The 21,075-nt window shown below is 59.5% G+C and overlaps 1 protein-coding gene across 2 annotated transcripts in view; it reads left to right on the top strand.

The window, feature by feature from the left end:
* The window catches only part of Ell (elongation factor for RNA polymerase II), a 66,599-nt gene extending 45,842 nt beyond the window's left edge, over window positions 1-20,757 (top strand). For both annotated transcript variants that reach the window (XM_005332993.4, XM_040290263.2), the window contains exons 3-12: window positions 4,406-4,527; window positions 4,706-4,869; window positions 7,210-7,475; window positions 9,366-9,490; window positions 12,978-13,071; window positions 13,350-13,863; window positions 16,769-16,835; window positions 17,031-17,202; window positions 18,423-18,467; window positions 18,856-20,757. In XM_005332993.4, the coding sequence (XP_005333050.1) occupies window positions 4,406-4,527; window positions 4,706-4,869; window positions 7,210-7,475; window positions 9,366-9,490; window positions 12,978-13,071; window positions 13,350-13,863; window positions 16,769-16,835; window positions 17,031-17,202; window positions 18,423-18,467; window positions 18,856-18,972 (1,686 nt within the window). In that variant the 3' untranslated portion in view covers window positions 18,973-20,757. The remainder of the gene's footprint in view (window positions 1-4,405; window positions 4,528-4,705; window positions 4,870-7,209; window positions 7,476-9,365; window positions 9,491-12,977; window positions 13,072-13,349; window positions 13,864-16,768; window positions 16,836-17,030; window positions 17,203-18,422; window positions 18,468-18,855) is intronic.
* Window positions 20,758-21,075: the final 318 nt, after the last annotated feature.

The following is a 21,075-nucleotide window of genomic DNA, read 5'->3' as shown; positions in this document are numbered from 1 at the left end:
AATCAGGGGATAGCCGGGTATACTGGCGCATGCCTGTAATACTCGGGAGGCTGAGGCAGGAGGATTACAAATTCAAGACCAGCCTCAGCAAGTAAGAAGTCTGTAAGCAACTTAGCAAGACCCTGCCTCAAAATAAAAGATAAAAAGGACTGGAGATGTGGCTCAGTGTAAAGGACCCCTGGGTTCAATCTCTGATACCAAAAAGTAATAATAAGGGGGTCTCAGAATTAGGAGCATCCTTATGCAGAGACCAAACAGCCTGGAAATCTCAGGTGGGTACAACCTGTAACTTAGAAAACGCCTGGGTGTGAGGAGGAAGCAAGGCCCTTCACTGGGTGGCAGAGGCTGCTTGCTCCTGGACATCATGGTCAGCCACTTGAGTCACTCTCTTCAGAAAGCTTAATGTGCTTCTGCTCTGCGAGTTCACTGGGAACTGAACACAATGAAGAACACAAACGCTACCTGAGCGGCCCTCTGGCTGGAGAGATCCTGCTTGGTCAGAGTCTCGGTCCCTGCATGTGTTACATGGACACACCTGGACCCACACTGCCATCTGTTTTTATTCTCTCCCCCCCTTATTTTTTTCCTTTTCAAGACTGAGGACCAAACTCAGGGCCTTGTGTGTGCTAGGCAAGTGCTCTGCCACAGAGCTAAATCCTCAGCCCTCTGTTTTTATTCTTTTTTTTTTTTTTTTTTTTTTGTAGATGGACAGCATGACTTTATTTGCTTTTTTTTTTGATATGTGGTGTTGAGGATCAAACCCAGTGCCCCACACATGACAGGCAAGCACTCTGCCACTGAGGCCCAACCCAGCTCCAGCACTTCCTGTTTTAATTCTTTAAGTTTAAAGATTTTCTTTTCTTTTTTATTTTTCTTTCTTTCTCTTTCTTCTTCTTTTTTTTTTTTTTTTTTTTTCCCAGTGCTAGGGATGAAACACAGGGCCTTGAACATGTGAGGCAAGTTCTGTATCACTGAACTGCATCCCAGGACTTTTTTATTTTGAGACAGGGTCTCACTAAATTGCCCAGGCTGGTCTCAAATTTGCAATCCTCTTACTTCAGTCTCCCAAATTGCTGGGATCACAGGTGTATGCCTGACAGTTTGTGTTGATATATGTATATATGTGTGTGTGTGTTTTATTTATTTATTTATTTTGGTACCAGGGATTGAACCCAATGTTGTTTAACCACTGAGCCACATCCCCAGCCCTTTTTTATATTTTATTTAGAAACAAGGTTTCGCTGAGTTGCCAGTGCCTCTCTAACCTGCTGAGGTTGGCTTTGAACTTGCAATCCTCCTGCCTCAGCCTCCCGAGTTGCTGGGATTACAGGCGTGTGCTACCATGTCTGGCTAGTTTGATTTTAGCTGAGCAGAATATTGAGGGACTTTCCCCACTCCTTCACTGTCCTCCCTGACACCAGAACTTAATGTACCTCTCCCCCCTCCCCCCCCCCCCACATCTGGGACATAGGTTGCAGAGGGATATGCTGGAAGGATTCTAGCTGGGACCTGGTCTGAGGCGGGACCAGAGCCCCCTGGTGGCCATGGGTCAGACCAGCAGCAAAGGCTGGAGACTGGAGACCTTGGATGCCCAGAACCCCAAATAACCTGGAGTTGGGGCTGGCATCAGACATGGCAGCCCTGCAGTACTCCCCTGACGGCCCCTGGGAGACCCTAAGCACATTGGTCACTGGGACTTGACAGTAGCCTGAAAAGGGCAGCCGAGACCCCCTCCAGTAGTCACAAAGTGGTGGCCGTGCTGTGGGCTCTGGCCAAGAGCAGGGGCAAGCGCTCAGCTGACACAGGCTGTGCCTGCGTCCCTGCCCTGCTGTCTCCCAGCTAAGGGTCCTGCTCCTCCCTCGGCTGGCGGCCACTAGCCAGCAGTGCTCAGCCCGTTCCTGGGGCCGCAGAGTGTGGCAGTGCCTCTGAACCCTGGGCTGGGACTGGAGTGGGCTGGTTGGCTCGGAGCAAAACCTTCACCAACAACCAACTCCTGCCTGAAACACTGGCCACAGGCGCCCTCTTGTGTCTTCCTGTTGTCACCAGAGCATGAAGGTCTCCCAGCATCATTCTCCCACTGTCATTTCCATGCCCTAAGCCTCGTACCTAAAGGGATGCACTATCATGTCACCCTCTGTCACCCCATGTTTCCCCCACACCAGACCCTGGGAAGGCTCAGGTCGGGTTCTCGGGGTGCTGACCAGGCCCACACTACTCTGCCTGCTGATGTGGCAGTGTAGGTGGGCGGGGCCTCAAGTGCCAGGCTCACCTTCTCTGTGTGACCAGCCCTGGTCTGGCTCAGCTCCCTGCCAATCCAGTTTCTTCACTGGATTCAGGTTGGGTCCAAATTTGCCCCGAACAGGGCTGCATATAGGGCCCCCAGCTGCCGCTCATCGGGGGCAAGAGCCACGGGCAGCTTGGGACTTGAATCAGGGGAGCCTCAGTGTCAGCTAGAACCCGGACCACGTGTGCCCGGGCAGCTTAGCGGACTGATGGGCGGAGGGGGCCCCGCCCATCCCTGGCTCAGCTGGATCAGATCCTTTTGGAGTCCCCAGATGTCGCAGTCCTAGGCTCCCTCGCCTGTCATGTGCTGGCCTGCCAGGTCACGTTTGCTCTGTTGCTACAGTGAGTGGGGCATTCCCAATCACTCTGCCACTGAGGAATGTGTCGACCGGATGCAGTGCCTACCTGGGTGAGGAGGTGCCACAGCGGTGTCCAGACACGACAGGCTGGATGGGCAGGGTCACCCTCACAGCTCTGGCCAAGGCTAAGGAGAGGAAGAGAGAGAGTGTGTGAGTGTGTGTGTGTGTGTGTGTGTGTGTGTGTGTGTGTGTGTGTGAGTGTGAGAGAGAGAGAGAGCACGCGTGCGTCCTGAGGTGAGAGTCACAGGCAGTTGGGTTGATTCTCACCGAGTGCAAGCTACCCCATCCCTCTCTGAACCTCATAAAAACATGTTACTGTTCAGACAAACACAAGTGGTGGAGGCCTACCCGGTACAGCACCCTGAGGTCTTAGGGTGCATGCCTAGGTGCAGCCTGTGGTGAGCACAACAGGGACATAGGCTCCTTCCCTGCAGGGGTGCATGGGGTGGAGGTGCGTAGAGGGGTGTTTGGTAGGCCCTGGGACTGGGCGGGGCAGGGCAGATGAGATGATCCTTTCTCTGGAGCAGGTTCAGCCTGTGCAAGGGGCAGGAGGGTCTGTGGACCGGGATGGCGGGGCAGTTGTTCTGGTTCAGGGCAGGGCCTTGCCTTGGGCTGCGTGAGGCTTGCAGTGTTTCAGGATGATCTGGGCTCGGTGCTTCTGTGGCTCCCTGTGTCCCTGCACACCACTCTGAGAGCCACATCCCAGCAGAGGCCATGCAGCAGGTGGCAGGGTGGGTGTCTCTCTGTGTGGCCTGGTGACTCAGGAGCTGTGTTCTTGTGGCTCCCAAGGCCGGAGTGCAGACAGACTAAGCTGCCTCTGGGCACATGTGGCTGCTTGGAGATGAGGCCTACTCCTCACCCCTGCTGCCCGCTCCTCACGGACCATTCATGTCCCCATCTGTGTGTCTGATTACCTGTGAGGAACTTGTGCTCAAACCCAGGGGTGAGTTTCGGAAGGGTCACCCCTGGTGCCCAGGGCTCTGCAAGACCTTCCTCTTTCCTCCCTCCCTCCTCAGCAGCCCTGGGCCTTCCCCCAGCCTGGGTGGGCTGGAGGCAGGGGCTGGTGATGCTGTCCTGCGGGGGAGCCCAGTGTCTGTGCTGGAACTAGGATGGCTGCCCGCCTGCCCACTGCCATCGGCTGTTGTGGTTTCGTGCTGAGCTGGACGCATGGTCTGCAGCCAGGCTTACGTGGACTGTGGCACATGTAAACCATGTCACATGTTACCTAGATATGGGGGTCCAGTGCTGCCCATCTTTAAGCTTCTCAGGGCCCACTCCTGCTTTATCTGTGGTCACAGGGGAGTCTGTGAGCCAAGTGGGCACATTCTGAGGGTCTGCTGGTGCCAGTCCTACTGCATTTCACCTTCCTAGGGCCCAGGCCAGGTCGCTCCATTTGCTGGGTGCGCAAACTGAGTCACTTCCCGGGCAAGCCACCTTCCCAGAGCCAGATGAGCAGGTGGAGACGCTGCCTCTGGGCAGGTGCTGAGCACTCAGTGCTCACGGTGCCACTGCTACTAAAATTCGAGACAGGGACACCCACACAGGAGCCCGAGGCCCCTCCTGACCATTGTTGAGGGCAGAAGGTGGAGACAGCCTCTGTCCTGTCACTGCTAGGAATGGCAGAGGTGTGTTTTAGAGGAAGCTGCTGAAGTTCCTGGGGTGAGGGTTGAGTGGCGGCAACTTCTGGGGGGCAGCTGGGCCTGGTGGAGCTGCGGGCCCCTCCTTGTAGCGGGCCTCCCAGTGACCCCCCCCTCTGTGCGCAGCACATCTCCATCCCTCAGCCTGACTGCCCCGAGGAGGCGCGGACATTCTCCTTCTACCTCTCCAACATCGGCCGGGACAGCCCCCAGGGCAGCTTCGACTGCATCCAGCAGTACGTCTCCAGGTGAGGCGCCCCTGCCCTGGGGACCCCCAGACCGGGTGCTAGGCCTTGGCTGTGGCCTCTGGCCAGGTTGGGACATGTTCTGTTGAGCAGTGTTGCCGAGTCGGAGGGGACTGAGCCCCACGTCCAGGTGGGTGTGAGGCAGGGCATGACCACGTCTCCCTGGCCCTGTGTCTTTCAGCCATGGGGACGTCCACCTGGACTGCCTGGGCAGCATCCAGGACAAGGTCACAGTGTGCGCCACTGACGACTCCTATCAGAAGGCCCGTGAGAGCATGGCGCAGGCGGAGGAGGAGACTCGGAGCCGCGGGGCCATCGTCATCAAGCCTGGAGGCCGCTACCTGGGTGAGCAGTGGGGCGAGGCCCGGGCCTGGGGCGGCAGCGGGCTGATCCAGGCCAGGCGCTGGCTGTTTCTAACCAGAAGTGGTGGGTGGGTCAGCACAGGGGTCAGTCCCTGAGCAAGACTAGATGCCCACACCAGCTTCCAGGTCAGAAGGCAAGTTCCAGCCACCTTGGCGGTGGCACCCGAGTCATAGCAGCTGCTGCCTTGTGAACCCCAAAGTACACACAGGGGCCCAGGATCTCTAGGAGCTCTGATCTGAATTGGTGGGCTTTCCTCGTAGGTTTAGCTTGGGGACCTTGGGGACCTCCGCCTCAGGGAAACGAATGGGCTCTGAGAAAAAGTGGAGAAACCAAGGCTGGGATTGTGGCTCAGAGGGAGAGCGCTGGCCTCGCATGCTGAGGCACTGGGTTCCAGCCTCAGCCCCACATGAAAATAAAATAAAGATACTATGTCCACCTGTAATTAAAAAATTAAAAAAAAAAAGTAGAAAAACTAATAAGCATCCAGAGGGGAGTAAGGCTGTGTCTTTAGAGAGCGCCTCGCCCGCCCCTGCCCTGCCCCTCCCCCCGGGGTTGAGGAGTTTAGGACTGGGGCTCTGGGCCGGGGAGGTGAGCAGCTTAAAGCAAGAGAACCTCCAAGGTCTTTTGGTTCATTCTTTTATAAGAAAACACGGGGCGTGGGGGGGGGCGCTGGATCATGGCTCAGTGGTGGAGCGCTTGCCTAACACATGGGAGGCACTGAGTTCCATCCTCACACCACATAAAAATAACTAAATAAAACAAAGGTATATTGATCACCAAAAGAAAATGTGAATAAAAAGAAAACATGGGAAGATTTCACATTCATCCTCCTCCCCAAAGACCTCTCTCTAGATGCAGCCTCAGCGATCACTGCAGGGGCTGGTCCTGGCCAGTGCTGGACGAGAGTGGGTGTGCCCCATGGCCAGAAATCCCTGCCCGCCCCCTGCAGCAGGCACTGGGCAGTGAGCCTCCTGGCAGTGTCTCCTGGGAAAAGCAGCTGGGTGCTGTACCCATCTGCTCTTGCTTCAAGGTAGAAACTTGAAGGTCCACACACATTAATAAATTCACGGGTCCTTTAGCTAAAATGTTGGTTAAAAACTTTCTCATCATGCCACATCGGGCACAGTGATGGTTCTGAAGCAGTTGACATTCTCACAGAAACAGTCTTCGTGAAGAGTAAACACGCATCTCCTGGCTCTGGCCCCAAGTGTTTCAGTGTCAGGCCTCCCTGGCCCCTGGCCCATGTCTTCCTCTCAGCCTGTGAGGACAGGGGCCAGCCCTGCTCTCTGGACCTCATTGAACAAACCCTAGAGGTGTGAGCGGCTGGCCCTAGGGATTCTAAAATAATTCTGTTATCTTGTCACAGATCATAGTTTGAGTGACAAGATCAAAAGGAAATCCTCTTGCCAGGCATGGTGGAGCACACCTGTAACCCTGCAACTCAGGAGGCTGAGGCAGCAAGATCGAGAGCTTGAGGCCAACCCGGGCAACTTAGTTGAACCCTGTCTCAAAACAGAACTAAAAAGTGCTGGGGATATGGCTTAGTGGTAGAGCACCCCTGGGTTCAACCCCTAGTTCCAAAGAAAAGGACGTCCTCATGGAGAGCTTTGTGGCCAAAGTCCTCAAGATTTGCTGCCGAGCTTGCCTGGCTGGGTGCCTTCTGCAGGAGGCCAGGGCAGTGTTGAGGACAGGGTGAGTGACTTCTGAATGGAGGTCACACAGAGTTGTGGTATGCTAGATCCTGTTCTGTCTCTGTTCCCTCTGGGACTGAGGGCAAGCTCAGTGTCCCCAAGACCCCAAGCACAGCCACGCTTCCCAGAGAAGCACTTCCTGGGACCCATGGCTGGGGACCTGCATGCCCTCTGGGGTCTGTGCAGCAGCTGTCTGAAGTGGCCCTGACACCTATTCCTGTTAATTAAAAAAAAAAAAAAAGTGGGGGACAGCTGTGGGCTGGTGTAGGAGATCCAGACTCCAGGGGTACCTGTCTTCAGTTCAGGGAGCCCCGTTTTAGTATACCTAGGGGTTCATAGATGCCCTCTACCCCCAGGGTGGCCAAGTCTCCAGTTTCTAGGACTCAGGTCACACTGATACAGTTAGTTGAGGACTTGAGCACCTCTGTGTCCTGCACCTCCCACTTTGAGGCTGGGGACTCTGAGGTGACAGGCTGACTGGCTGGGCAGCAGGTGGCACTCTTGGCCGCCCAGTGCTCAGCTTTAGCTTGGTGTGGGCTTTAGACCGCTGTCTTCCCAGTCCTGTGCCAGCACAGGGTACTCCACGGGCCGCCCCCTCCCTCTTTCCCTAATTCCCCTGCTGTCGTTGCAGGCAAGAAGGTTCACTTCCGGAAGCCAGCCCCAGGGGCGACAGATGCAGTGCCTTCCCGGAAGCGTGCCACTCCCATCAACCTGGCAAGTGCTATCAGGAAGAGTGGTGTAAGCGGGGCCAGCGGGGTGTCCCAGAGGCCTTTCCGTGACCGGGTGCTGCACCTCCTGGCCCTGAGGCCCTACCGGAAGGCCGAGCTGCTGCTGAGGCTACAGAAGGACGGCCTGGCGCAGGCGGACAAGGACTCGCTGGATGGCCTGCTCCAGCAGGTGGGGACTGGGGGAGGGGCCGCACAGTCCACCCACCCTGAGGCCATGCGCCACAGTGGCTTCTGCAGTAGATGTCTCGTGGGGCCCTCTGAGAAGGGCCCTCCGGGGCCTGCTGGCTCAGAACACACTTAACCTGGGGCAGGTGCCTCCTGTGTGTTGGCTGACGGGCAGCTGCAAGGCCAGGACCAAGCAGCCACGTCTGCTGTTGCGGGGACAGTAGATCTGAAGCCTGGGGCCTCGCAGCCTAGAACTCGGGCTCGCAGGCAGGTGGCCTGTGGACAGCTCCCTGCCACTCAACAGCTGTGAGCCTAGGCAAGGGGCTTCGTACCTGGGACCCCTGGTCCTCACCCGACAGGTCCTCACCCTACAGGGGGGCCAGCTCGGTCCCTCTGGAAGAGAAGGAGGGGAGCCAGCAAAGGCAGTGGTGGCAGTGGATCCTGCTGTTAGCAGCTCACTGAGGCAGTAGTGCTGTGCTCACTGTCATCCCAGGGACTTGGGGGATGATGCAGGAGGATGGAAAGTTTGAGGCCAGCCTGAGCAACCTCCTGGCCCTGAGGCCCTACTGGAAGGCGGAGCTGCTGCTGAGGCTGCTCAAAATGAAATTTTAAAAAAGGACTCGGGGTGGAGCTCAGCCGAGGAGCGCTCGCCTAGCCTATGGGAGGGAGGCCCTGGGTGCCACCCCCAGCACTGCAGACAAACCCCAGCCACTGCCACCCCTCTCATCAGCACTCCCCACACATTTCCGAGGCTCCACCCTGGCTCCCCAGGCCCCTCCCTGGCTCCCCAGGCCTCCCAGGCCCCTGGGAAGCCGAGCACTCCTGAGCTGGCTTCCAGCCCTGAGCCAGGCCTGAGGTGGGGGTGTTCTGCCCAGGAGTGCTGCCATGGAGGTGTGGCCGAGCCTCTTGTCTCAGTGGGTCGCAGCAGGATGTCGAGGGTGTCACCTACCAGCTTGCCCAGTCCCCCTGCAGCTGGGAACACAAGCGGGGCCTCCCGTAGCAGGGAGCACACATCGTGCTGTGTGGTGACATGGCAGCTGGATCTGAGGTGCATTTCCATATCTGCCACGTTCATTGTCTCTGGTGCAGCCCGAGGCCGGTGGGGACCTCAGAGCTCGGCCTCAGGAGGATGTTGGCCTGGCTGCCACCCACCCAGTCCCTACTCCTTATGTGGAACTGAGGGCGACATCTGTGAAAGGTTGGGCTTCAGGGGTGTCCTGAAGGTGCCGCATGGAGGCAGGGAGGGGAGAAGGGGTCTCTGTGGACAACTCAGAGCACAGGTACTGGGGACCTGTGGTCAAGTGCTTCCCTCAGCCCTCAACCTAGGGAGGTAGTCCCAGGAGACTGCCCACACCCATACCCCTGACCCCGCATCTCTTGAAAACGCGGCTACCCGAGCTGCTGTCCCTGGAGCACAGCGGCCTTGCCTGCGGAAACACTGGGATTCGAGCCCTTGGAGGATGCAGCCATAGCCCAGGAGAACAGCTGAAGGCAGAAGGCTGCTGGCAGGGTGGCTTAGCCCTGGCCTGGGGTGGGCACCTGAGCTTAGGCTGGCTCTGCTCCGGGAGCCACAGTCTGAAAGGGAAGGGGACAGGCTGGCGTTGGGTCCCGGAAGCTCACGAGTGTAGATGGTGGCGCTTCCTTTTTGGAGCCAGCCTGGCCCCCAGCATCTGTGAGATAAGTAAATCTGGACCTCACACCCTCAGCCCCTTGTCCCTTATGTGCCTAAAGGTCTAGGGGAGCTGGGAGTAGCAGGTGGCACAGGCAGAGGGGGCCGCCATGTTCTCTCTCCGCTCTGTCTGCCTCCCCCTGTCTCTGCACACCCCCATGCATGTGTTCCGAAGGGCCTGCCTCCCAGGCTCCCTGCACGGTGACGGCTGGCTCTGTGTTGCAGGTGGCCAATGTGAATGCCAAGGATGGCACATGCACACTGAGGGACTGCATGTACAAGGACGTGCAGAAGGACTGGCCTGGCTACTCAGAGGGGGACCAGCAGCTGCTGAAACGAATGCTTGTCCGGTAATGCTTCCTCCCGCCCCCTCCCCGGCACCTCCCAGAGATCTGGGACGACGTCTCATGGTCCCAAAGGCCAGTGGCTCAGGACGGAATCTCCTGGGCACCTTCCCGACTGTCCTCCCTGCTGCCCGCAGTCCCCACAGCCTCTTGCTGGTTGGTGAGGGAGGCAGCACCCTGGGTGGGGGTGTGAGTCACGTCGCCCCAGCCAAGGAGTCCTCAAACCAAAGGCTTCAGTGTGCCCGGATCAGCTGTGACTGTCCCTCCATTTCCCTCCCGGCTCCTTCAGCAGCCAGCATCCCCGGAGGCCACTGCTGAACCTCTCAAGAACCCCAAGCTGAGAGAAATGAGGCAAAGCGTGCTCCCTGCAGATGTGATTAAGCAGCGTTAATTAAACACATCCCCTTTCTGACTAATTGGGCCCTAGGGTCAGGAGCAGAGGGCCCTGGGGAGCTGGGGCTGAGGAGGCGGGCAGCTGTCCCCTGCAGCGCTTCTGCAGGCCTGTGTGCTAATTAGACCTGAGCTGTCTGTGAGTTGGGCGGCTTTAGGTGTTTTTAAGTGTGGCTGTTTGAAGCAGTCATTGTTTCTAGAAAGCCGAGGGGGTTGGGGATCATTCCACATGAACCCCAGAGACCAGCAGCAGCGCTTCCCCTCCTTGCCCCTGCGGTGTCCCTTCCTGAAGCTGGTCGTGGTCCTCGGGTGAGCTGGCCAACTGGAGCCCAAGTGTACAGTGGTGGGTCCTGGGTGCTCAGGAGAGGCTGGCAGAGGACATAGTCTTGGCAGAAGCCCCCCTGCCACCGTCCACACCTGGGAGGTCCCCTGCTACTCCAACCAACCTTGTCCCTGGGCAGCACTGTATCCTCCTTCCTCCAGCTGTTTCCACCCGCCACACACTTGGGCAAAGGACCGAACATTGTACCATCAATGACATTGACCCGTGTGCTTGGAAGTGCAAGGCTGCACCCAGCCTGCCCCTCCCTTGGGGCCCCCTCCACAGTGCTTGCACCCCAGGGGTTTGTCCCAACCCAGGCAGGGGAGCTGCGAGGAGCGAACCCCAGGCCTGTATGGGTCAGTGGGAAGCAGCATCTGGGCGTCAGGCAGGGTGTCACAGCATGCCTGCCCCATCCACCCTGCTCACCTCCATCTGAGGTGGTTTCCTTGGTGAGCCGCTGGCCTGCGGGAGCCCATGGGCAGTCAGCCCTCGATGGGGGCTGGCTGTGGATCAGTGGCCACTGGTGTATGGAAAGAGCGAGCGTCAGTGTCCCAGCCCGTGGCTGTGCAGAGACGCCCCGCAGAGGCAGTGTTCGAAGTCAAGGCCTCACTTAGACCAGAGTGATGACAGGAGCTCGGAGTGTTTCCTTTGTTACAGGGAAGGCTAGGCCTGTGCAGGTCACAAAACAGGCAGGGTGTGGGGACCAGCTCACTGCAGGTGGCCCGCAGCAGAGCCCTGTGCCATGCCTCGGCTGCACTGGTGGTTGTCTGCACCCTCTTCTCAGTCCAGCAGCTCGAGCCATTTTTGGTTGTCCACTCCCCGGGCCTCTTGTCCCTGTTGGGAGGTCCGGAGACCTGCACGTGCCCTCAGGAACCGACTCCACCAGAACCACCCAGTGCTGGGGCCTCACCCCAGTCCAGGTGCTCCACTCTCACCCAGAACCCCATCCCTGGCCCTGCAGCTGCCCCCTGCTCCTCCCTGGGGTGGAGGGAACATGGTTTCTGGGATTTCTGACTCAGGAAAGGGCTCAGGAGGCCACCCATCTGCCCCTCTTCACACCCCAGCAGTAGTCCTACTTAGTGTCAGCTGATGGCCAAGACTAGACTTTCAGAGCCAAAAGCGCTCTCCATGTTGAAGAACTGGCCTTTGGTCAAAGGCATCGCGACCCAGCCCTTTCTCATCCACCCATGCAAGCAGGAGCTCTGGGTGGCGCCTGTTCCCTCCATCCTCTGTGTGGTCCTGCTTTCTCTAATTCTGCCACTAGGGGGCCGTGGTGCTGGGTGGTCCTGTGTCTTCCCTGTTTTTCTTTTTTTTTTTTTAAGAGAGAGGGGAGAGAGAGAGAGAATTTTTAATATTTTATTTTTTTAGTTCTTGGCAGACACAACAACTTTGTTTGTATGTGGTGCTGAGGATCGAACCCAGGCCGCACGCATGCCAGACGAGCGCGCTACCGCTTGAGCCACATCCCCAGCCCCTTCCCTGTTTTTCTTTCTCTCATAATTTTGGGAGATTTCTTCAGCTTCTCTTAGCCTGTTGTTGTCCTGCCATTACTTCTAGTTTCTAAGAGTCTTTTCCTGTTGCTTTTTGGCAGCATGATGTTCTTTTTTCATGAAAGTGAGGTTATTTCTTGTCTTTTCTCCCCGAGGATATTACAAAGGAATAACAACTTTATTGAGATGCAATTTATGTAACACAAGTCACCCATCTAATGTGAATGATCAGAGAACATTCAAACCTGTGCAGCCATCACTGCTATTCCAGAGCCGTCTCATCAGCCACCCCCCAAAAAAACCCCATCCCCATCAGCAGTCACTCCCACACCTCTCCCAGCCCCTGGCAGCCACTCATGTGTGTCCTGTCCCTGTGGATTCGCCTGTTCAGAATATTTCATGCCAGTGGAAGCACATGCTGTGTGGCCTTTTGTGTAGGGCTCTTGTCACTCAGCATCGTGCTTTTCAGGTTCGTCCGTGCTGTTCCGCCAGGTGACTGCACCACGCTGTGCTGATCCAGGCATCTGTTGATGGGCAGTTGGTGGTTTTCACCTTTTGCCTGTGATGAGTGATGCTGCTGTGAACACTGGAGTCCCCAGCAAGACTCAGCTTGTGCCCTAAGTGTCAGGTCATTTTTATGTGCTCCTCATCTCCATGTAAATGAAGAGGCAGTGAACTACCCTCCTCTGGCTGCAGGACACTGAAACAAAATCCCTCAGGCTGGGCAGCTGTCTAGAGAGGAGCTTAATTTGGCTCATGGTTCTGGAGTGTGGAGTTGGGGCCTGCATCTAGTGACAGCTTTTTGCTGGCAGGTCCTGCAGCAGTGCAAACCATCCCATATTGAGAAGAGGAGTGTGTGTGTGTGTGTCTGTTTTCTGGTCTCCCCTTCCACCCAGGACTCAATTGTGGGGGCTCCATCCTGATGCCCTTAACTAACCCTAGTCACTCCCCAGAGGCCACCTGAGGAGCCGCAGGCAGATTCAGTTTCTGTTGTCCATTTACAGTGGGGACCAAACGCCACACAGAAGCCTCGGGGGCCACACTCAGACCTCAATGGCACCAAGGAGTGTCCTCCTGTGCCAGCTGGTCCAGAGGCTCTAAGGCTGCTCCCTGCCGCCCCAGGCTTCCCTACTCCCTGGGCTCCCCCACTCCCCACTGCACCCTGCCCAGCTCTCCTTTTTTGGAGTGGTTTTGGGGGGCACCTCTACCTGGGCTTTCTGGCCAGGGGGTCACTCCATCGGTCACCGCTGCCGAGTCCTCTGACCTGCCCTCCCTCCACTTCTCCTTACAGCAAGCTGTGCCAGCCACAGAGCACCAGTCTGCCTGGAGACCCCGTGGCCGCCAGCCCCCCGGGCGAGCTTGGCAGCTCGGCCTCGCCCCCTCAGGTAGCAGCTGACTGACTGGGTGTGAAGCGCAGGAGGGGGGTGGGTCTCCCCTGTGAGCCAGAGGACCCCTTCTGGCACCCTGTCCGCCTGCCTTGGTGAGGCTCCTGTGCCTGGAGGCTTGGCCACCACTCTGGCCAGCTCTGGCTGCCAAGTCCTGACCCAGGGTCTGGGCGCCCCCGTGTGGCCAGAGGGTGCCTTACAGGCGCTGGGTCTCCCTGGGCCTGGTGCCGCCTGGTGGCTTCTGGGCTCCCTGTGAAATCATCGCCCTTTCTTTGCAGAAACGGCCACAGCCACCTGATTTCATTGACCCCCTGGCCAACAAGAAACCCAGGATATCGCACTTCGCCCAGAGAGCCCAGCCTGCCCTCAACGGGAAACTGAGTGTGCCCAATGGCCGCGAGGCCCTCCTGCCCACCCCGGGGCCACTGACTAGCACGGACACCCTCAGCTCCAGTGCCCATCTGCCTCCGCGACTGGAGCCCCCGCGGGCCCATGACCCCCTGACCGATGTTAGCAATGACCTGGGCCACAGTGGCCAGGACAGTAAGCGCGGGGAGGCCGCTGCCCCCAGCCCTGCCACTCACCTTGGTCTCCCCCTGCTGACGGACTACACCCAGCCCGACAGGCCCCACGACAGGCCCCACGACAGCCCTCACGACAGCCCTGCCCGCAGCAAGCCCAAGAAGAAGTCCAAGAAGCACAAAGACAAGGAGAGGGCGGCCGAGGACAGGCACCGGACCCAGCCGCCAGATCACGCTCCTGCCACCCACAGAGCTCCGCCCGATGCCCCAGGTGGGTGCCCCCACTCGCCCTCACTCACAGGGTGTCATGCAGGTCCAGGCTGCTAGAGTCTGAGGGAGGCTGGCCATGCTGCCCGCGAGGCCCTGTCAGGCTCCCCGGACGTGCAGCCTGTGGCTGCTGTGTCCTAGCGGCTGTTCCTCCGTCTGCCCCTTGGTGTGGGGATTTGGGGAGCCCCCAGGGCTTTCACTGCCCGTGTGCAGGCCACAGATCAGCAGGGAGCAGGGCTCACAGAAGGGGATCAGTGTGGAGAGGAACACGCTGCAGGAGACTGGCTGCTGAGAGGCAGCAGGGGTGCTGGGGGCTGCTGGGGCCCAGGGAAGGAAGTGGAGGGACAGGGAAGCCAGCTCCACCCAGGCAGACCCAGGGTGGAGAGGACAGCACCTGGGCTGTGGTCAGCTTGTGTGGCTTGTGGAGGAGCTGGGTTTGGGCACATGCAGGAAGGATTTAGAAGGCATTGCAGGGTCTCCTGGCAGGGGTGGGAAGCCCTAGGGGACCCAGAAACGGGTTCCTAGCGACAGGACCAGGGGGTGAAACATGCCAGGCCCTGTGCTGAGCAGGGGACCCTCTGGGCCTTGCATGCTGGGCAGGAGCTCAGGCACTGGGCCACACCCGGCCCAACAGAGGAAACTTTGTGATGGGGAATCAGTGTTGGGCCACCAAGGGGTGATGTGGGCCAGCACAGTGCTTTCCAGAAAGGCAGGGCTGGCAGTGAAGTCTTCTATACCTAGTGCCCAAGATCACAGCCCTGGGGACTTGAGCCGAGCAGGCAGTGGCCTGTCCAGCTCAGTGACCCCTGGTTCCTGCTGATTTGTAGAGAGCAGTGTGGACTAGCACAGCGCACCACGCCAGCCTCATTCAGACGCTGAGCAGCCACACGGGGTGGGGCCTCCTAGGGCAGTGGCATCCGAAGTAGCCACCTTGCTCCCCAACACTGGCTGGCCAGGGCATCCGGGCTGTGCCGCCTGTTGTTACTTCAGCATTGTTTCTCTGGGCATGATCCCAGACGGGGGTTCCTGGGACTGCGGCTTTGATAAGTTGTCCCACTGCACCCGGTAAGGCCACACCTCCCCAGCCTCTGCCAGGAACAGAGGAATAGGAGCCCTGTAGGGTCCTGCCAGGTGCAGGTCAGACCTCTGACAGCTCCTCCCAGGCCCTGGGAGACCCTGTGCGAGCAGCAGGGAGGGGGCGGGGCCAGCGGTGGCTGGAGTGCTGCTGGGCCCTCGTTCCATCCCCAGCGCCAAACAATTAAAAGGGAAGTGAGGCATGGCACCAGCAGCCGTGCCAGCGCAGAGCCCGTTGTGTCCAGGGCCCAGGTTGGTCCGGGTGCGGGGTAGGTCCCAGGGCCCCCGCCCAGGAGCAGAGGACAAACCGGTGGAGAGACGGGAGAGAAGCGGCTGGGTCATGTTCCCAAAGAAGCCCCCTGGCAAGAGCAGCTCAGCAGGCCACGACCAGGGCCTGGGCTTGGCGCAGAGGCCACAGGGTTTGGCAAGGGCCAGACTTCAAGGTCCCTGCTGCCCTGGGTCAGGCTGGCCCTGAGCCTTGGTTTGCCTACTTGTCATCCCACCCGGTGAAAATCTTGAGGGTTAAATGAGCTGGTGCCAGCTGGGCTTGGCATACGGCAGTCACCTGTTCCAGAATGCCCAGGGAGGCCCTGCTCACGCTGCCCGTGGCATGGCAGGAGCATGGGCTACACCATGGCAGAGATGCCTTGCTGGCCACACCCCTCACATGTTGGCACAGCTGTCCAACTCGGGCCTGTGGGCTGAGGATGGCCGTGCGTGGCTCAGGGTGGGAATATCAGCTTAGAGCCCTGCGGAGACTGTTCTGTCCACTTGTGGCCATCCTGGAGGGGACTTTCAGAGGGGTGTGGATACATACCGAGGACGGGCCTGTCCCAAGAGCTGCCCTGCAGCCCTGCAGCCCTGCCTGGATGGGAGCAGAGGGAGTGAGCTCTGGGCCACCTTCAGGCCGTGGGCGCCTCAGGTGCGTCTGGGACCGCGGCTCGGGGAACTTGCTTGTCCTGGCAGACGCCCAGGCCGCTCTCCTCTGATCGGCATTCGCCTTACAGGAGTAGGGCGTGGGTCCCGGAAGGTCCACGGGAAGGGCCAAGAACTGGTAGGTCACTCTGCCAGGCAGAGCGGTACTTCATCCTTCCCATTCCACACCGCAAAGGGACACACTCATTTCTGTACTGGGAAGGGAGAGCGTGTTCTGGAGAGAAAGGCCCCGGGAAATGAGCCTCATTCTGGTCACAGCATGTGGGTGGGGGTGAGGGTGCCTCTTCTCCCTCCCCTCCCTGGTCTTGGCGGCTTTGGGGTGTCGTGTGATCTGGCCAGGGCAGCACACTGGCCGCCAGGTATGGGTGTGGACTGCGTGGTCTTCACTAGGTCCCTTCTGCCTAAAGGGCCGCATGTTGACGATCCCATGTCCCTGAGCTCCACCCCAGGGACCTCCAAGCAGTGTGGCCCCTGCTTCTCCAGCAGAAGCCGCAGCCCAGCACCTGGTTGGAGGAGCAGGATGCGGGGCTGCATCTGTGGCCAGAAACCAGGACACCCCGGGACCCAGGCCAGGCAGGGACCATTTGTTTCAGCTCGGTGACCTTTAACCTACTATTAGTAGAAGCAGCAGAGGCCTGGTGCCGTCCAGCTCTGGACAGGGACAGTGACGCAGCCACCCTGACCTGTCAGCTGCTCACTGTAGGTGTCCCTGAGGCAGCATCTGGGCGCACGTGCTCTGTGGGGCTCTGGCCTGGCCTGCCCTCCCCTCAGACCCTCCTGACCTGGCTCCCACCTGGCCTCGGCACAGCACCCGCTCTGCCCTGCCTCTGCGGTATGGGCCTGTCCCAGCCCCGCCCAGGGCAGCGCGGACACCCAGCAGCTGTGCCTTCCTCTTGCAGGTCTGAACGGGACCTGCAGCAGCGCCAGCGTGCCCTCGTCCACATCAGAGACACCAGACTATCTGCTGTGAGTACCTCGGGAGGGGCTCTGCTTCTCTGGGGCCAGTGTCCCCGGCTCCTCAGCTTGGCAGAGACTCCCCTGGCTCCGTGTTTGTTCTGTGAATCCCAGGACACAGCTGTGGCCAGGGTGTCCTGGGATGGCCATTGGTGGCTCTCCTCAGGAGCCCCCTGAGCCCTGATGGCCCATTTCTTTCCTCTCTAGAAAATACGCGGCCATCTCCTCCTCCGAGCAGCGCCAGAGCTACAAGAACGACTTCAACGCTGAGTACAGCGAGTACCGCGACCTGCACGCCCGCATCGAGCAGATCACGCGGCGCTTCACACAGCTGGACGCCCAGCTGCGGCAGCTCTCGCAGGGCTCCGAGGAGTACGAGGTAGGGCCGCCGCCTCCCTCAGCCCTCCCAGGAGTCCCTGCCGAGCCTGTGCCCTGGGGCGGGGGACACACAGGCGTTGCCCTCCCTGGTGTCACGCACGGCCAGCGCCAGATAGTAACCAGCCCGTCACAGATGTCCTCACAGATACCTGGGCCCACCGACCCCCTGTGCAGGCAAAAGAGCAAGATGAGCTGAGGCGCGTGGGTCCCCTTCTCAAACCCAGGACCCCACATCATGAGCAGGACTACAGGCCTGGCCCTACCTACAGCCTGTCACCACTGCTGTGATCGCAGAGGGCAGAGGGCACTGAGGGGGTGGAGGCTCCTGTAGCTCCTGGCCCCGGGGCTCAGGAACGTGGCGCCTCCTCCGCAGCAAAAGCATCTCTTGAGGAAGGAAGTTGCTGGCTGGGTGTGGCCTGGTGGCAGGGCGCTAGCTGGCATGAGGACCCTAGGCGCCAGCCCTAGCAGTGCTACAGGAAGAAGTAGCTACTCAGTGCCACTTGTTAAAGCAGGATAAGGAAAAGGGACAGGGCCACCTGGAAGCCACCATAGGCTTGCAAGGGAGCAGGGCTCAGCCTCCACATAGCCCAGGCAGGTGGGGGCCAGAGCAAGGAACGGGCCTCAGAGGATGGAAAATGGCCGAGAGGGAACCTGGGGTGGATTCCGGCCAAACCAACCTGACAGGATTCTTGCTATGACACGGGGGCTGCTGGGGCTGCGGGACCCTGGGGCGGACCTCACGAGGAAGTGCTCAGGCGGGCTGTGGGAAGGGTCAGGACCTGACAAGTTTGGCTGAGCGACAGCCTCCATCAGGCCCCGCACCCAGTCACCAATTGTCCCCACTTGCCACCTTTCAGAGCTGGTTGCCCGACTGCAGGGCTGGCCCTGGTAAGGGTCAAGGTTTGTGTCCCCTGCCCGAGGTCAGTCTGACTCCAGAGGACTGGAGGGATGATGGGACTCCCTGAGGGCTTGGGACCCACACGCTTCCTGCAGCCCATGTGGCCACTCCACAGCACCCTGTGCCCCGGAACTGTGGACAGACCCCGCTGGGCTTGGGGGAAGGCAGCCGCTCTGCCCCGGAGGCTGCCCCAGCTCCCACAGGGCACGTCCGCCACATGGCCACTGCTCTTTCTGATGCTGTGCAGAGCACCGAGAGGGCGGCTCAGCCTGGCCTCCTTCAGATGCAGACGTGACTCATGTGCTGTTCTGTTGTCCCTCTAGACCACTCGCGGGCAGATTCTGCAGGAATATCGAAAAATCAAAAAGGTGAATAGTCATGTGTTGGGCAGTTGGGGTCAGCCGCACCAGCTTCCAGATGAGTCTGGAGCAGGAGGGTGGATTCCAATCTCTGAACCGCAGGGTGCCTCCTCCACCCAAGGGGCCGAGCCTGTCCTGAGCCTGTCCTGAGCGGAGCTGGTGCCCAAGGTCGAGGGCGGGGGTGGGGGGTCTCGGGGCCCTGTCTTTAGGAAGGGAGCCACCACTGGGCTTGGCTGGGGGGACCCTGCTCTGCTGGTGGACGAGCTGTTGTCTCAGCCTGCAGGGTCCCAGTCCCAGGAGGACCCTCACCTGCTGGGCACAGGCGAGCAGGGGCCACATGCCTGGGCAGCCTCAAGCCCTGGGCGGGCGGCTGACTCCTGCGTGGCTCTCTCTCCAGACCAACACCAACTACAGCCAGGAGAAGCACCGCTGCGAGTACCTGCACAGCAAGCTGGCGCACATCAAGAGGCTCATCGCCGAGTACGACCAGCGGCAGCTGCAGGCCTGGCCCTAGCCGGCACCCTCCACCTCACCGGCCCTCTGGGTGCCAGGGGCTGGGGGGCGCGCGTGGGAGAGAGGATTTATTTAAAACAATAAACACGGGAGATGTACGCATCTGAGCCAGCACCGGCTGTCAGGGAGGCCCTGAGGCCCCGCCACGCTCGCCCAGTGGGGTAGCCCGGGCTTGCCCTGCCTCCCAGCAGTCCCTGCAGGCCAAGCCCACGGAAGCCCACCTTGAGGTCCCACTTCCCCTCTCGCCACAACCGAAGACCGAAGACCGGAGGCCAGCCTGCCTGCCTTTTCTAGTTTTATACAATGTCAGCCACTTTTAGCTACTGCTAGAGACTGAAGTCTATTTTTGTACAAAAGAGAAAGCAAATCTTTTTTTCTAAACCTGTGCCTCCCTCTCCTTGGACATCCAGGGTCTAGATGCTACCCTGTGTCCTTTCCCGCAGTATTAAGACGCCACCGGAAGGCACAGTGCTGGGGACTTCCCAGGAGAATCCGAGCTGGTGGGCCAGGGCCGTGGGCTGGGCAGGGTCTCTGCTCCGAAGCCACCTGCGAGGCTCCGGTCAGGGGGACTCTACCAGCGCCCCTGGAAAGCTGCTCAGAGCCGAGGAGGCCGCGCTCCGGGCCCCGCCCATCCTGCTGTTTCAGGGCCGGGGTGTGTTGTGCTACAAGCGGCAGCACGATGTCCCAAGGTCCTCGGTTTCCCCCTCGCAGCTGCTCTCGGTTCCGAGCCGTCAGGGCCGTGCGGTTTGCGCTGCTGACCGTGCCCTGGCCCTGGCTCCATCCACCTGTGGGTCCTGGGGTTGTGCCAGCAGGGCCACCGCTGGGGCTTGCACTCAGGGAGGGGCTGGGGCCCCGTGGACAGAGCTGCAGGAACCCGAGGACACGCCCTATCTGTCCTCTCTGGGGCACAAGCTCCACAGATAACCCAATTGCTGCTTTGTCGCTGTGCCTAGTCTCTTAGTGTCCCCCAAAGCACTGGGGGACTGTGTGTGTGTGTGTGTGTGCGTGCGTGCGCGTGTGTGTATGTGACCCCTCCAAGGTGTGGGGGGCGAGGCGAGTGTTCACTTTAAGGGCCAAGCGAAGCCATGACTCGGGAATGTGGTGGGGGCAGCTGTGACCAGGTCAGTCACGGTGGGGGGCGCTGCCGTCCACAGCAGTGAGGCGGGAGGGCCGGCGGGTAAACACAGATGCGTCTATTTTTCTAAACCGTGGGGGTGTCTCCCAGTGGCTTCCAAAGAGCTGGCGCCTGTGTGGAGGCGCCTGCGTATGTCCCACCCGCCCCAGTGTCTTTCCTTTGGGACCCCTGGGGTCCCCACATCTCTGAGGAAACTGATCCTTCATGTTTCAATAGCTGTTATTTTGTTTGGCATCTGGGGTGGGGAGGGCGGCCCAGGCGGGCTCTGCCCCCTCCCTCGGGGGTGGAAGGACTTGCTGAAGGAGGCCGGCCGCCCTCCACCGCCCCGTTCCAGGTCCCTCTCCTGGGCGTCTGTGGCCTCCTCGGAGGAAGCTGTTGTGCTTCGGGGTTGATGGACGAAAGTTCTAGCTGATTAAAGATGGTCTAACTTATTGATACGTTTTTTTCCTTTAATGTTGTACTGTGGAGAAAAACTATTTTGAGCCATGGAGTTGGTGTTTACAAGAATTTTTCACTTTTGCCAAATGTTACAATTGAAAGGCGTCGCATCTTCAGTCCCCTCGTATTTTCTTAAGCACCTGGTGTCCTTTTTGTACACTCAACACGGGAATGCTGAATTTTTCAACCTACAATAAATTTCACTGAACTGAACCAGCCGCCCCTGGCTGCCTGGCTGGTTTGTGTGTGTGTCACAGCCGGATTCTGTGGTGGCCCCAGGGAGTCCCTGGTCCTGGGATGGGGGTGGGCTGGGGCCAGGAGGTGACTTGGCCAGGAGCCTCCGTGGTGATGAGGGGTGTCCAGCGGGCAGCCCACGCAACCTCCTGAGGCTACTGGCCAAGAACAAGGGACCAAGACAGTGACCTCTGCGGGGCCACAGGGCCAGACCCCTCTCCATGAGTGGGAACAGAAGGGGCGGCGGAGCTGGCGCTGAGCACAGTAGTGTCCCCTGCCCAGTCTGGACAGGGCTGC

This window comes from Ictidomys tridecemlineatus, chromosome 2 (assembly GCF_052094955.1).
Source record: "Ictidomys tridecemlineatus isolate mIctTri1 chromosome 2, mIctTri1.hap1, whole genome shotgun sequence".
In the NCBI taxonomy this organism is placed as follows: domain Eukaryota; kingdom Metazoa; phylum Chordata; class Mammalia; order Rodentia; family Sciuridae; genus Ictidomys; species Ictidomys tridecemlineatus.
The sequence above is the reverse complement of the archived record's forward strand: the minus strand, read 5'-3'. Positions and strand labels throughout refer to the sequence as shown.